Source organism: Geotrypetes seraphini, chromosome 19 (genome assembly GCF_902459505.1).
Source record: "Geotrypetes seraphini chromosome 19, aGeoSer1.1, whole genome shotgun sequence".
Classification (NCBI taxonomy): domain Eukaryota; kingdom Metazoa; phylum Chordata; class Amphibia; order Gymnophiona; family Dermophiidae; genus Geotrypetes; species Geotrypetes seraphini.
This window is the reverse complement of record NC_047102.1, coordinates 12,306,580-12,323,268: the sequence shown is the minus strand read 5'-3', so window position 1 is coordinate 12,323,268 and position 16,689 is coordinate 12,306,580. Positions and strand designations below refer to the sequence as shown.

Below are 16,689 nucleotides of genomic sequence, written 5' to 3'. Positions count from 1 at the left end.
ATGGTAAGCATACAGATGTAGCTCTCACACAAAGAAGAGCTGTGCAGTTACCCAGTTCTAGGAGGGAAATTCGAGGCCAGTCCTGGATTTCCAGCAATCCCATCTTGATGCATGATTACAGCAGTGATTCCAATAGGTAGAAACACCCCACTGCCTTGAGATGTTAGTTCAAAATAGAGAGCTGCATAGGAATGGGGATTGCGGGAATCCCACGGAACCTGCAGGATTCCTGCGGATATGGATGAAGTTGCCAAGGGATTCCTGCAGGAGTGTTGTTGAAATATCTAGTGACTCCACAATGAGTCTCGGAATGCTCAGCGAGGCAGCTGAAACACCAGACTGAGGCTTGGAATACTCATTGGTTGAGTTCTGATTACCATCCCAAAAAAACACAGGAAGCTTGGGGTTGGGAGGAAAGAGAGGGCTGTGAGCAAGTAAATAATAACATCGCCTCCTATGGGGGGTGCAGGAGATTAATTGTGGAGATGAAATAGATCTTAGTGCAGTGGTGGGCAACTCCAGTCCTCGCGAGGGCCGGAATCCAGTTGGGTTTTCAGGATTTCCCCAATGCATATGCATTGAAAACAGTGCATGCAAACAGATCTCATGCATATGCATTGGGGAAATCCTGAAAACCCGACTGAACTCCGGTCCTCGCGAACCGGAGTTCCCACCCCTGTCTTAGTGGGTACAGGTTAGATTCCACTGGGGATGGGAGAAATTTCTATCCCCATGCAGATCTCTAGTTCAAAACAGCTCCCTCATGAAACTAGGTAACTCAATACCTCTTTTATCTATGTCAGTTTATAAATGGCTGAACACGCTGTCAGGGTTATAATACTATCGCTTCATTAATGACATAGGGGTCTTCCTCTCAGAAGAACCAGTTTCCAGGCTTCACATTAATAATGAAGGAATATCCTCCCCTGCTGTACACTTACAGAGCTCAGTCTCTGCGCAATACTCTCTGTTCACACTTTAGAGCAGCAGGGGTGTCAAAGTCCCCCCTCAAGGGCCACAATCCAGTCGGGTTTTCAGGATTTCCTCAATGAATATGATTGAGATCTATTAGCATACAATAAAAGCAGTGCATGCAAATAGATCTCATGCGTATTCTTTGGGGAAATCCTGAAAACCCGACTGGATTGCAGCCCTTTGAGGAGGGACTTTGACACCCCTGCTGTAGAGTGAGACTCGTGAAATTCCTGCCTCCTCCCTGTCTCTGAGACCACTTCCTCCTAGCTTGTAAACTGAATCCATACTTGCCCAACAAGCAGTGGCAGGCTGCCATCTTGGTGGGGACACTAGCACCTTTCCGCCCCTCTCCCTCCCCCACGCTCACACCCTCCCTTTTCCAGCCCTCCTGTACCTCCTTAAATTTTTGCCAGCACGAGCAACTACTCTGGCCTGCTGCTCGTGCCAGCCTGGCTCACTCTGAAATCACTTCCGGGTCACAGGGCCAGGAAGTGACATCAGAGGGATAGTCAATGCCAGCACGAGCAAGTAAAGATTTAAAGAGGTAAAGGAAGGGTGCGAGTGTGGCGTGGGGGGCGCAGAAGGAGTGGGGTGTGTGACATGGAAGGGGCGGGGGTGCCACTGTCCCGGGCACCTCCCATCCTCGCCACTGACAACAAGCTTAAATTTAGTCCAGGGTTTACCCCATTGCATGCAGGGACTTGTAGTTCTGAGGTCCCCATTGCATTATCTAAGACAGGGGTAGGGAACTCCGGTCCTCGAGAGCCGTATTCCAGCCGGGTTTTCAGGATTTCCCGAATGACTATGCATTGAAAGCAGTGCATGCAAATAGACCTCATGCATATTCATTGGGGGAATCCTGAAAACCCGACTGGAATACGGCTCTCGAGGACCGGAGTTCCCTACCCCTGATCTAAGAAAAGCAAGACTACAAGTCTCTGTATACAACAGGGTAAATCCAGGACTGGATCCACCCTGTCAGATGAATCTGGATCCAATTCACAACCAGTGACAGGACCGAGGAGCAGTCAAGAGGCCACATCCTCACAAGTCAGAAATTCTTCGCTAGAAACCACGCGCTTATAGTTGATACCACAACTCAGGAGCATTTAGCAGGAAACGACATCCCCACAAGCGAAGCCAAATTTACATCTCACATACACAAACCCCAACTGCTTTACTGTGATCCTCTCCTCCTGTCCCTAACTCCCTATCCTAGGGGTTACCGGACGTTCGGATTTCCCGGGTTTTGTAAAGCCGTCCGGACCCCTGGACATGTCCTCATTACGTCCGGGGAACTCGACACACAAGTACCTCTACTGAAAGAGAGCTCCGGCCTTAACCATGACTCAGTGTTGTTCAGTCAGAGGCTGCCTCTTCACAAACCAGACCCAGAGAACATCTTGTTCTTTTGATTATATTCATGTGTACAGCACAATTAATTCCAACTGCAGGAAAAAAAAAAAAATAAAAAACCACCCTGTTTGCCATCCTGATTCTGTGACTCTTCTTCAAAGAGAAAAGCTGGGGAGAAGATGGGGCACCTTCTGACCTCAGGGACCTGAAGTACCAGAAACCAACAGCTTGAAAACTCTGAACACCAGAAACCTGCCAAGATATTGAGTTATAGCACCCTCCAATGAGAAAAAGAAAAAAAAAACAGATCAGAATATCAAAGAAAATGGTAAACCACAGGAAAAAGGGGTGGTGATTACAAACAGATAAAAAAAAAAAAACACCAGATCACAAAGGAGTTATAGCCCTCTCCAAAGAGGAAAAATACGTCCGAATATCAAAGAGAGAATGGTGAGGTGAAAATCTTCAGTGTTCTTGTTCACAAGCCAATATACTTTGGTACTTATGCTTGAGGGATCCAACTCTCTCGATTTCACCTTTTAGCAGGTGAGATCCGCTTCTAAAATAACCTGGGCATTTCCCAAAAGAAAGGCGTCTCTTCAGAAATACTCAGATTGAATTAACCGCATAACAGGAGTCCAGTTCTATGTTATTTGTTCACCGCCTCGGATGAAACTCTTCATAAAGGCAGTTAATACATCTGATAACTACATACATGAAATAAATGTTGATTAGCGGATTAAAAGGTTTCCTTGAATTTTCCCAACAGGCAGACCTGTTTATTTTTCTAGGTCAGTAGAAGTGACCACTGTTTTTTTGTGCCATGTTAGAGCATCGATCGTCGGCTAGGTGTTTTTTTTTTTGGGGGGGGGGGTTTGGGGGGGATGAGAGAGCATACAACAGAGATACAGTAGGACTGAGGAGGGCCTGGCATTAAGAAAGAGAAAGAGAGTATATGTGACTGGTGGGGACATTGAAAGGACAAATATTTATTCTCATAATGTAAGTGAAATGAGTGAATATTTGGCTGAAGCGTGTGGAGATTCTTTACTGCAAATTCTAAGCTCAGCAATACAAGGGAACACTATGCTTTCATGGTCACACGGCCCTTAGACTAGAGAGCTGCACAGATATGGGGACAATGAGAATCCCACAGAACCCGCAGGGTTCTCACCCCCCCCCCCTCCCTGGATCGGAGGCACCTCAAGGGGCTCAAACGTTACCTCAGAGCCGACGTCAGAGGGTAAGCTTCCGGATCAGCCATGTACAGGAACCACGGCACTGCCAAGAAGTGGATGCGACTGGAAGGTAGGATGAAGGCGGCTGACCTGGATGGCTCCGGTATAGTCTCGCAGAAGGGAGACACAGAAGTAGTTGGGCCATAGAAAGGAGGGAGCGAACGGACGAATGAGTGAGTGCGTGCGCATTAAGCCAAGGAAAGGAGAGATAGGGGGCATGAACTTGGGACAGAGAAGCAAGAGAAGAAGGGGGCACGAACTTGGGACATAGGATGGAGGGAGGGAAAGAGATGTTGAGGTGGGGAGAGAATAGAAAAGGAGAATTCTTTGGGCATTGGTGTGTAAGTGAGAGGGAAAGAGAGATGGTGCTCATGGGGGAATGGAAGAAAGGGGAGAATTATTGGGCATAGTAAGGGAGAGGATTGAGGTACAGATGCATGGGGAAGAGAAAGATGAGAGGAATAAATGTTGGATATGGTGGTGCAGAGGAAACAGTGGGACAGATTGAAGGGATGCAAGAAGGAAGAATGTTGGACATGGTGGTGGAGGGAATGGAGGGAGAGATGTGGCATGGTGCTGGAGAGGGGAGAGAGAAGGAGAAATATTGGGCAAGGGGCTGGTGGGCAGGGACGAAAGATGCTGCACATGGTCCAGGGGATGAGAGAGGTTGAAATGTTGGATGTGGTAGTAGAAGGTGTGGGAGAGATGCACCCTGGATTCCTCTCTTTCTCCACTCCCTTTGCAGCAAGGGAGGGAATGAGAGAAAGAGAGATGGTGTACAGTGAGAGACAGAGAGACGTGTTGCACATGCTGTTCAGGTGGGTGGAGGGGAAAATGATCCAGGATAGAAGGGAGGGAGGATGCTGTACAATGGAAGGGAGGGAAGAGAGAAATGCTGGCCCATGGTAGGAAGAGCCAATGGACAGCAGTCCTTTGCGGAAGAATTTGCAGAAGACAGGAAAGCAGAAAAATGAGAAACTGGGCCAGCTGAGGCCCTCCTCCAAAGGTGACCAGAACTCCCTTCCACCAAGCATAGCAGTCGCTGGCAGCACCCCTGAGCCATTGAAGTGCCAGCATTTGTGACTCAGAGACACCACTACTGGCTGCCAAACTTGGCAAAAGGGACCCCCAGCCATCTTCAGAGAAAGTCCTCCGCTGACATAGCTTGAGAGTCCTCATCAGATGGAGTATTTATATTTACATGAGAGGCTCTGGCAGAGACCCATTTACAAAGTACGTATTCTTCCCAATTAATATGTCCCAATTAATAAAGTGTCTTTGCTTATTTGTAAATGGATCTCTACCAGAGCCTTAAATTCAGTAGCAGAATGAAATAACTACTTCTCAAGTTTATGGGGACGGGCGGGAATGGAAGAGATTACTTGTGGGGACGGACGGGGACAGATTCGATTCCAGCGGGGACGGGTTTGATTTCTGTCCCCGCACAACTCTCTACCTTAGACTCAACCACTGTTTGGGTCAACCACTGTATCCCCTCCTGGCTCAGTCCAGTTATCAACTCCAAACCATGTCCACCATGCCAGAGATGTGCCTGTTAACTAATCTTCAGCCCGTCCCCTCTCTCTTCCCACCATCCCCCCTTCAAATCTTTCCCTCCCTCACCCTCTTTTCTTGTCTATTCCTGCCATCTATACCTTCGCCTCTCCCCTGTCTTGAGCTTCCTCCTGTCATCCTGCTTCCAACACTTTCTGTGTTTCATCGACTATCCCATCCTAAACTCTTTTCCCGTCTTTCTACCGTCCTACCTTCAATTCCTTCCTTGTCATTTCCTACCATAACTCTTTCCCTTTCTCCTTCTTCTATTCTACCCCATTTTTCTGCTGTCCTCTCCTCAGCACCTTCTCTGCTTCATCTTTCTTATTAAAAAAATTTATATACTGCATACATAAAATCTTGTTTCCTTCCGATAATCTAATCTAGTCTTCAATTTACATTCCGGGTCATCTCCCAACGGAGCTCGACTCGGTTCACATGTAATTAAGACTAGAGTACATAAGAAAGGGAGCAGAGAAGGAATAAAAGCTGGATTATCATCAGTTCTTTGATACTATAGTAAAGCCATTTAGGTTTTGTGTAAACAGCAGAGTTTTCAGGGCTTTACAAAATTGTTGTAGCTGGCCTATCAGTCTAATGGAGTCAGGAAGTCCATTCCACATCTCTACCAGCTTGAAGGCAAAAGATTGACTAAGCTTTCCTATAGATTTAATACCCTTAAAAGAAGGGAAAGATAGTTTATATCTCTGTGTGTTCCTCAAATGGCAAGATCTGAAGGGGTTCCAATATAAGGGAACTAAAGGATCAAATAGTCCATAGAGAAACTTAAAGATAATACATGCACATTTAAATTGAATCCTGAAGCGAACTGGAAGCCAGTGAAGCTTTCTCAACAAAGGAGAAACGATCGGACTTTCGCTTCCCGAATATAAGCTTAGCTGCCATATAATAGACATGACAACATCATTAATCGTCCCTATTATAATAGGGATAGAGCACAAATTCAATCAGTTCAGAAAGAAGTGCATACATTGATGTCAGAAAAATTCTAAAGGGCGATTATCAACTGAAATATATCTTAGCATGAGAAGGCATTGGCAAATAACTGAGTTTGCAACATAGTAAATGATGTCAGAAAGACCTGAATGGTCCATCCAATCTGCCCATTAGTTATACCCATTACAAATACACGATTAAATTAACTTGTCTCTTCTTTGATATTTCTGGAAAATAGACTGTAAAGTCCACCTGGTATTGTCCTAGGTTCCAACTGCTTAAGTTGCCATCTAGTCAAGCCATTGTGACATCACTGCTGAGGTTGGCTCTTAGGCATTAGTGGAATAAGGCATTATGACATCACAATCTAAGCTCTGGAATGTTGCTACTCTTTGGGTTTCTGCTAGATAACATAGTAAATGATGTCAGAAAAAGACCTGAACGGTCCATACAGTCTGCCCATTAGTTATACCCATTAAAAAGACATGATTAAATGAACTTGTCTCTTCTTTGATATTTCCGGGTCATCGACTGGTATTGGAGGGATTCAAATCACGCTTGTGACCTTCTCTTCTCACCTGTTTGCATTTTCTAAGGTTTCCACTTTCTTCCACAACTCATTATTTTCAGACGTGTAAGACTCCACCCTAGAGAAACCAGAAGAACAATCGTCACAGAAAGAATAAACAACCATCCTATAAGAGGCATCTGAATGGGCAGGTGTGAATCACACAGACTTTGGATTACGGCTTCATGGCCTGAGGCGTACAGGCCGTGGCATGCCGCTATCTCGGATCTGAACTCTTCAAGCGAATGTTCCTCATACAGTCTGCAAACAATCCAGAGAACATAAAACAAACCTGGGGAAATTTCAGACTGATACAAAGGGCTCCTTTTACAAAGGTGCATTTAGAGCCTTCACACGCGGAATAGCGCGCGCTAAAATGCCTCTTGCGCTAGCTGCTCCCGCCTCCTCTTGAGCAGGCGGTAGATTTTTGGGTAGCGCGTGTTAAAAATGCTAGCGCACCTTTGTAAAAGGAGCCCTAAGTCTGTAGGTGCTTTTCACCATTAAAACCTACGCAGGAACAAAGTACCTTCAAATTTCCGCCCTGCCTCTTTGCATGGGTTCATGGACAACCCCGCGATAGACAAAGGCGCGCGCCGACAACTGAGCGCAAGACGGAGGCGCGCGCCGAAGAAAATGACAGTTTTTAGGGGCTCCGACGGGGGGTTTTGTTGGGGAGCCCCCCCAGTTTACTTAATAGAGATCGCGCCGGCGTTATGGGGGGTTTGGGGGGTTGTAACCCTCCACATTTTACTGTAAACTTAACTTTTTCCCTAAAAACAGGGAAAAAGTGAAGTTTTCAGTAAAATGTGGGGGGTTACAACCCCCCAAACCCCCCACAACGCCCCCACAATGCGGCGCGATCTCTATTAAGTAAAGTGGGGGGGGTTCCCCCCCACGCTCTCCCGTCGGAGCAATAAAAACAGTAATTTTCTGCAGCGCGCACCTTCGCGCTGCGCTCAATTGTCTGCGCGCGCCTTTGTCCCGGCGCGCTTTTGACCTGACACCCTTTGCATGGGTAGGTTTTCTAAAGAAAATAATGCAGATAGACGACTGTAGAATCTAAATGCATTATTTTTCTATTCCACCCAAACATGCCTACCTGTTCTGACCGCCAAATTTTGGTTACTTTGCAATCTTGTAATTGCTTGGCTTTTTTATTTTAAGGCACATGTGTAAGTTGTTTATTGTATGCTGTTATTTTAATAGCCTGCTGTGTTCTGTTTTATTATATATGTAATGTTTTGCTTTAATTATGTATGTATCATTGTTATCCGCATAGATGGTTGATATGCGGGCCACAAGTGTTCTAAATAAATAATGAAATTCCAAATATCTCCCTCAGCTCAGGGTATGGTATCAGGTTGCTCCTTTCATGACGTCTTTAGCCATTCCAGTTCCTGTAAAATAGTTTTCCTATCTAATCTGAGACATGTGTGGAAAGCTTTGAGCTGCTCCACCTTCTTTCCCTGCCTTCTTCGAGTTCATTGCCTGTCCACTGACAGAGTCTCCTGCTGATCCAAGTTTCATATGTGTTAAAAGTTCAGTGGTTAAGAAAAAGATCTTACTTCTTCTCCAGACACTCCACGTATTCTTTCTTCTTCCTGCGACTTTCTTGTGCAGAGATCTAAGGGGAATAAATGCAGAAAACAGGCGGGTGAGCAGATTCCGAGAAGGACAACCTTCACCTCCCCACCTCTCTGCTGCAGTTGCCCACAGCTCGATCCGATCGAACCTTGTTCTTGATCTTGCGTCGGACCCTCTTCAGCGCCTTCTCCTCAGCCTTGGTGAGCGGAAGTTTGATGGGAATAGGGTATCCCTCAGCAATGAGCGTTCGCTTCTCCTCCTCAGTTAGAATCAGGGGCCCCGACGTGCCTTGTAACTTCTGGAGAGTAAGGAGACCAGTTGGTTGATGACATCATTCCCAACACCCAATCACAAGGATGACATCTACCCACTGTTCACCAATGGTGACTAAGCATGCTACCCACCTCCCCAATGCTAGCAGTGTGAGCATGTGAAAGAGAGAGGTATCATGACAAAACCTTTTCATGGAGCATCATGAAGACCGAATAAAGTCTGCAAATGACAGATTACTGAAAATGACAGTAATTTATTGGTAAATATTTGCTCCTCTAATATCTCATAGTACCGGAGGCCCCAAATTTCACAAACTACTACTACCATTATTTATCATTTATCATAACGCTTAAAGGTCCCTGCTCAGAAGAGCTTACAATCTAATTTGGACAGACAGACAGGGCATCTTGGGGTTGGAGTGTTTCTAGCAGAAGGAATGATACCGTAAGTGAGTTAAGGTTTCAAAAAAGTGAGCTTGTAGCTTGGATTTGAATACTGCTAGAGATGGAGCTTGACATATTGACTCTGGCAGCAAGAAAGAAGGGACGGAGTCTGGAGTTGGCAGTGGAGGAGAAGGATACAGATAAGAGGGACTTACCCGATGAATGGAGTTCGCGGAGGGGGGAGAGGGGGGATCATAGGGGGAGATAAGTGAGGAGAGATATTGAGGGGCTACAGAGCGAATGCACTTGTAAGTCAGTACGAGGGGTTTGAACTGTATTCGGAAATGAATGAGGAGCCAATGAAATGATGTTGCGAATCAAAGGTGAATCTGGTGAACCTCGTCATGGAAGAACTCTACCGTCATCCGGGGGGTGGGGGAGGGGGAGTGAGGAGGGGATAGGAGGTAGGGTTACTTTGAGCAGAGAGTCGAGTGTGGCAAAGAGATGGTGAAGGTTGGCACTACGAGCGTTAGTTAAAAATGGTTGTAGTATTAAATTTTGAACTATCTTCACTCCTTCTGCAATACTCTTGGACTCAAAAGCAAGCATTCCCACTTCCTCTCTGCAACTTACGTGAGGTGCCGTAAGGAGAGGCGAGCAGGAGATAGCTGTGGAGGAACGAGCCACGGGCCGGGCTGGACTTGAGGGAGGCAATGACCGTGGACTTTGGGATCCATCGCTATCGCTGCCGTGGCTGCTGGGAGGCGTCAGAGGCATCTGTACCAGGTCTTCTGGGAGAAAACCAAGAACTGTCAACTACAGGAAGGCTGGACTGGCCACGAAAAGGGAGAAAGAGGGAACAGTGACCCCAGGAGGAAGGGGAGAGAATAAAAGGAGAGAAGAGAGCAGCCAAGCAAGCAGGCATAGACGCAAGAGGAAGAGAGAGAGGCGTGAGGAAGACAGCAGCAGCTCCTGGGAAGAAGAACAGGGAAGGAGAAGAGACTTATCACACTGCTTTACCCAAGTTCAATTTATTTAATATACTGCAAATATAAAACCAAAGGTCAATCTAAGCGGTTTACAATAAAAATTTAAAATAAACAGTATAAAATTAGGGCGGGGAACAAAAAATTAAGCAAAACATAAAATACAATTGAAAACATGAGGAAAGAAGGGAATCGCGGTTACAATACAAACAAAAAGACTGGGGAGAGGAAACCAAAAATGAGTTCTGCCCACACTGATAGGAGAAAAGCAAGAATGCAGCTTTTGAAAAAGGTAAATTCAGAGAAGAAAGGCCAAGGAGAAAAAATAGGCCGTTAATTGTATCTTGAAGGTCGTCAATGATTTTCCTGAACGGAGATAAAGGCACAGAATTCCAGGGAGCAGCTTTCTGTTTATAAGATAATTGTACACAGATTTCAGGAACTACCCTGCACCCTCTTACCTGCCGGTACATTTAGGAATTGGTTCACCTCACTGGGCTCGACTTTGATCACTGGCACTGGAGTCATCTCTACCGAAGCCTGTGAATAGTTACAAAGAATCAGCATGTCTTGCCTTTTCTTTTCCCTCTCTTGTTTCTACTGAGAAGACTCTCCGCCCCCAGCTCCTAAGACTTCACTAGTGACCGTCCGTCATCCGTAACCATCGCACGTGTAGCTACGGTCATCATTCATACCTTAACCGCCAAAACTCCTTTCGCCTCCCTCTGCGCTCAATCATGTCTTTCCCTTCTGCTTCCCCTGGCTCTGCCTTGTAGAATGAAATTTGCATGGCTTTAATTTCCCTAGACTGAGGGGTTTGTCTCTTTGTTATCCGCAAAGAATCCCAGTTGATTTTGCGGGTTCTAAAAAAACCAGAATGTGCGTACAACTGCTTATACAGACGTTAGTGCGTTTGGTTCTGTGAGTGGATCTGGGCTTGAAAGGGTGGTGGAACTAGGGAAGGGTGAAGGAGGGGGGACAGGAACCAAAGGCCGGAGGTGGGCAGTGGTGTAGCGAGGGTGAGCGGGGCTCAGGGGCATGGAACCCCTCCCCCCCTCTTCCTCCCCCACCCTTCCCTTTCCCCGTACCTTTTTAACTTCTCCGGCATGAACAGCGTGCCCACATCGGTGTTGGCTAGCCCTTTGACGTCACTTTCTAGATGCGGGTCCCGGAAGTGACATCAAAAAGAGCGCCGATGCTGACGCGGGCAGCAACCTTCGCTGGGGAAGAAAAAAAGGTACGGGGGAAAGACAAGGGGTGCCAAACACGCAACAAGGAGAGGAGCGGGGGGTGGGGAAGGAGGAAGGGTCTGCTCCCTTAGGAAGATGCAGACCACCACCACCCCTTACTATGCCATTGGAAGTGGGTACACTTAAGATACATCATCTCAACCAAGCAAAATTTTATCCTCTCACGTATGATCATGTGCTTATCTGAGCAGTCCCTCTAGCTCTTCTCCCCCACTCCCACCCCCAATAAGTGCCTTCCTACATTCATATTTTCAGACGTACACGAACGCAGCTCACAGACCCAGACGCGTCATCCACAGAGGCTCTTATGGAGATTTATTTTAACAGGAAGGGTGAAGGATTTTCACCCTGCAGCCTTACCTTTTCCTCCGGAGGTGGCAGCTGGCGCAGGGGGCTGAAGGCCGGCATTGGCGCAGGGGTGCTGACCGGCCGCTGGACTGCGGGCTCTTCCAAAACTGAATTTTGTTCCCTTTTCACCAGGATGGAGCAGAGTTCGTGCTCCAAGGCCCACACGCTGCTCTCCAGGTCTACAAGGCAGAAAGTCAAGTTCAGTTCAAGCGCAACCAACATACGGCTCATGGCTCCTCCTCCTCCTTTGCGATCCATCACTCTTTCTGACCCTGCCAGAAACAATGTGGAGAAATGATGTTCCCGAGATGGACTTTATTAATGTTACAACTTGGCCAACCACATAAAAAAACTCTAGGACGCAGCCCGCTGAAAAGCTTTGGACCCTGGACCCAACACGGTCCGTGTTTTGACAGAATGTTTTCTTCAGGGGTTCCTATGAAGTCCTATGGTAAAGATACGTGGGTAAAAATGCCAGTCGGAAATAAACTGATCCGTAAAAGCTGGGCGCAGGAGAGGAGCCCATGTCCTGCACACAGCTTTTACGGATCAGTTTATTTCCGACTGCCATTTTTATCCAGTTTAATATTCTTTTAAGATGAATAAAGTCCATCTCAGGAACATCATTTCTCCACATTGTTTTTGGTTTCTTCTTAGAATTGTCTGTGGAGATCATTGGGTCAGTTCTCTTGTTTTCTCCTCAATCCTGAGCCACGGCATGTCTAATTATCTCTGTCCTGACACATGCACACAGCTTTGCTAGCACACCTCAGTCCTTTCAGCACTGGAGAAAGAGAGAGAGACCAGTGGCGTTGTAAGGGTGAGCGGCCCCTCCCCGCCCCCTATCATTCGCGTGCCGCCTTCCCTTTCCCCACACCTTTTTAACTTCTCTGGCATGAGCGGCGTGCCCATGTCGGCGTCAGCTCGCTCTCTGACATCACGGAAGTGACATCAGAGAGACCGCCAATATGGGCAGCGACCTCGTGCCAGGCAAGTAAAAAAGGAATGAGGGAAGGCAAGGGGCACATGGCAAGGAGAGGAGCGGGGGCGAGACGGTGCCCGGGGCAGACCGCCTCCCTGCCCCCCCTTACTACGCCACTGAGAGATACCAAAATGTCTCATTCTATATGCCTCTGGAACGAAATGGTCTCTTCACTTCTAGCCAATGAAGATCTGAGCCCAATGTCCAAGAGGTCAAAAGTCCCTTGTTCGAGTAAATAAAACCATGCCCCATTTATCTCACAGTTTTGGGTCTTCTTGAAAAGCATCTTTCAAATTTCTAGTTTAGAACTTTCTCCTCAATGTATTTGATCATCTCTGGAACTAGTTGGGACAATGAGTAATCGTAAATAGTGAAAGGTACAGCTCGCTCATTGTTTCTGGAGCTTCACCTGCCTCCCCAAAACTCACTTATTTTTTTTAAATCTCAGCGTTCGTTTTCCAAAAGTTGGTCACTTTAGCCATGAAAACATACTTCCCCTGGTCCTCAATAACAGCCTGAGGTGCGAGAAGAGCTGAGCAAGATCCCAAAGGAGGCTGTTCTATAACCAGGTGCCTGGAATTAGGCATCAGGAGGGAATGTGGTAGGAGCCTATTCTATAAAAGAATGTAGGTACCTATCGGCCTTTATAGAATACTACTATGACTGGGTACTAACACATAACATTTATGCCAGCCATTGAGCTGGTTTAAGTGCAAACACTTAGGTGTAATAGGGATGTGCATGGGGTTAAGTGTAATGGAATCTTGGTACTCTTTGGGGTTCTAGAATCCTGATGTTCCTTGGGGTTCTGCAATCCTGCTATTTTGGGGTTCTAGAATCTTGCTACTCTTTGGGGTTCTGGAATTCTGCTGTTCTGTGGGGTTCTGGAATTCTGCTATTTTGGGGTTCTGGAATCCTGCTGTTCCTTGGGGCTCTAGAATCTTGCCACTCTTTGGGGTTCTGGAATCCTGCTATTCCTTGGAGCTCTGGAATCCTGCTACTCTTTGGGGTTCTGGAATCCTGCTATTTTGGGGTTCTGGAATCTTGCTACTCCTTTGGGGTTCTGGAATCCTGTTGTTCCTTGATGCTCTGGAATCTTGCTACTCTTTGGGGTTCTAGAATCCTGCTGTTCCTTGGGGCTCTGGAATCTTGCTACTCTTTGGGGTTCTGGTATCCTGCTATTCCTTGGGGCTCTGGAATCTTGCTACTCTTTGGGGTTCTGGAATCCTGCTGTTCCTTGGGGCTCTGGAATCCTGCTATTTTGGGGTTCTGGAATCTTGGGGTTCTGGAATCCTGCTGTTCCTTGGGGCTCTTGAATCCTGCTATTTTGGGGTTCTGGAATCTTGCTACTCTTTGGGGTTCCGGAATCCTGATGTTCCTTGGGGTTCTGGAATCTTGCTACTCTTTGTGATTCTGGAATCCTGTTGTTCCTTGGGGCTCTGGAATCTTGCTACTCTTTGGGGTTCTGGAATCCTGCTATTCCTTGGAATTCTGGAACCTTGCTGTTCTTTGGTATTCTTTTAGGTACTTGTGTCCTAGATTGGCCATTGATGAACATAGACTAGATTAGGGTTACCAGATTTTCCTGAAGGAAAATCCGGACCCATGGCCACACCCCCCATGCCCTCCTAGTTCCACCCCCTTAACCTGTTCATGCATCGGGACAGGAACCGCGCATGCGCGGATGCAAAGCGATGACGTTGCACATGTGCATATGACATCACCGCATTGCATCTGCGCATTCGCAGATGCCTTCCTGACATCAGAAGCTTTTTATAACCCGGACATAAGCCGTCCGGGGAAATCCAAACATCTGGTAGCCTAGGCTAGAGGAACCTTTAGTGTGACCCAGTAGGGCAGCTCTTATGTTCTTATGTAGTATTCTGTAAATTACTCATGAAAGTGGAAACCCCGCTTTTGTCCCGCCCATGTTCTACCTCTGTGTACACTCCCCTTGCAACTACACACTATGTAAGTTAAGCAGGCATCTGCAAAATAGCTGGCTTATAAGCATGTAAATGTGAAATATGTGCGTAAATCGTAGCACCTAGGTTATAGACTAGCCTCCTTACTGGATACATAGGGTTTGCAGGTGAATCCTCTAACTAACCATTTCCATTCTCCTCTGTTTTCACCAGTGTGACAGGACTCTGGGGGGCTGAGTCCCCGCTGAGAGAATAGCTATGCTCAGCCTGGATACCGGGGGTTGGAGGGTCGAGGTCCATGTCCAACAGAGGGTTCTTCTCCGCCAGCAGTGGGTCATCGAAGAAACTACTGAAGAGCTCATTGGAGAAGTCATCCAAATTCTCTGAGAAATGCTGGTGTAGAAAGCAGAAGGAGGAAGGGAGGTAGAGAAAGGAACCGAAAGAGAATATTCAAGGCAGTGACAGTGGAAAAGAGAAAGACAGGAATATAAAAAGAGGAAACGTGACGAGAAAGAGAGAGAAAAAGTGAGACAGGATAGACAAAAGAAATATAAAGGGAAAGACAGAAATGGGTGAGAGAGGAACAGTAAAATGAGCAAGGCAGAGATAGAAGTGAAAGAAAGAGAGGAACAGAAAGAGCAAGGCAACAACCAAGGGAAAGTGAAAGTGAAAGAAGAGGGAACAGAACACAAGAAAAGTGAAGAACAGAAAGAGCAAGGAAAAGAGAGGACAAATGAAAGTAGAAAAGGAAGAGAATAAGCAAGTCAGCGGAAAAGGAACAAAAACAGCAAAGAAGAAAGAGAAAACACGAGCAAGGAAGAGACAGAAGAAAAGCCAAAACAGAAAAGAGGAGTGCGAGCGAAAAGAGAAACAAGATAAAAAGGAAGGCAGAGGGACAAAAAAGAAAGACATTTATTAATATATATCCTTTTCAGGCCACAAAATGCATCCTCATCCACAGAATTTCAATAATTATATGGCTAGCATAAGACATGGCTCAATACGATCTGTATAGTTACAAGCCAGGTTAGGGCTATGGTGGGGCTGGACCTACAAATTAACCGAATAGTGGAAATATCCTGGAAAGTTATCCATTTAGCTTAGGCAGGCATGGTCACCAGTTTAGTGGTAGTTAGCGCTGGCGTAGACATTAGTCAATCTACACATTCAGCGCTGTTCTTTCAAATATAAAAGAAGAGCAAATCGCCATAAATTTGTACAAACCCCACCTCTCCCCCACCTTACATTTCCAGAATTACACACTCAGGGCCAGATTCTCAAAACTAAAAGACATGGGCATCTCTTCCGCTGCCAGGGAGGGATGTTGGAGGTGTTGCTTGGCAGTGGGAAGACATGGGCACTGCAACAGCGGCCCATCGGATTTTACCACAAAGTTTTAAGAATCTAGTCCTCAGGGTGTGCAAGTGAAAAGGTTTACAACGCCACAGTGCTCAACATAAGCAAATTAGACGGCTGATCGTCATCTGAAGGCGATCTCGTGGCTTTCTGTTATTTTCATTAGAGACCACCTCTTCTGCCCCTCTAAGTGGTCTCCAAGGGTCTAATTCTGCCTCCTTGTTTTATATGAATTCAGGTTCCAATAATCAGACTCATAACAGCTGAAGTTTGCACTGACACACACATACACACCCACACACATAATAGCTCAGACACTATGGATTTGACCCACCCAAAATCGAATTAACCTCTTGTCCAGAAAAAAAAAGCACAACTGCTCTTCTCTCGGTGCCCTGATCTCCTCCCATGGTTTCCAGTATCAGCGGCTATACTCTCTCGAAGAACGCAGGGAGAGGGGAGACATGATCGAGACATTTAAGTATATCACTGGTCGTGTCGAGGTGGAAGATGATATTTTCTTTCTTAAAGGACCCTCGGCCACAAGAGGGCATCCGCTGAAACTCAGGGGCGGGAAATTTCATGGCGACACCAGGAAGTACTTCTTCACTGAGAGAGTGGTTGACCACTGGAACAAGCTCCCAGAGCAGGTGATCATGGCCAACAGCGTGCCTGATTTCAAGACTAAGTGGGATGCCCACGTCGGATCTCTACGAGGGCAGTGTAAAGGTATCACCGCCTGAGTGTGATCTCTAGGAGGGTAGTTAGGGAGGGTTAATAGAGTGGGCAGACTTGATGGGCTATAGCCCTTTTCCGCCATCATTTTCTATGTTTCTATATGCTAATGACTCCCAGATCTACCTCTCCACATCCAAAATTTCACCTAAAAGCCCAAGAAAAAGTCTCAGCCTGGTTGGCTGACATTGTTGCCCGTAGGTTTCGCCGCCATCTGAA

The 16,689-nt window shown here is 46.6% G+C and overlaps 1 protein-coding gene across 3 annotated transcripts in view; it reads right to left on the bottom strand.

Annotated features, from left to right (window-relative positions):
- CREB3L1 (cAMP responsive element binding protein 3 like 1) overlaps nt 1-16,689 on the bottom strand; it is a 91,381-nt gene that overhangs the window by 7,672 nt on the left and 67,020 nt on the right. Inside the window, exons 2-8 of one of the 3 annotated variants that reach the window (XM_033928854.1) lie at nt 14,565-14,772; nt 11,485-11,651; nt 10,336-10,414; nt 9,522-9,676; nt 8,381-8,530; nt 8,214-8,272; nt 6,659-6,727 (exon numbers count right to left, since the gene is read on the bottom strand). In XM_033928854.1, the coding sequence (XP_033784745.1) occupies nt 6,659-6,727; nt 8,214-8,272; nt 8,381-8,530; nt 9,522-9,676; nt 10,336-10,414; nt 11,485-11,651; nt 14,565-14,772 (887 nt within the window). Of the gene's footprint in view, nt 1-6,658; nt 6,728-8,213; nt 8,273-8,380; nt 8,531-9,521; nt 9,680-10,335; nt 10,415-11,484; nt 11,652-14,564; nt 14,773-16,689 lie in introns of all 3 variants that reach the window. The other 2 variants (XM_033928852.1, XM_033928855.1) reach the window with 2 other exon arrangements.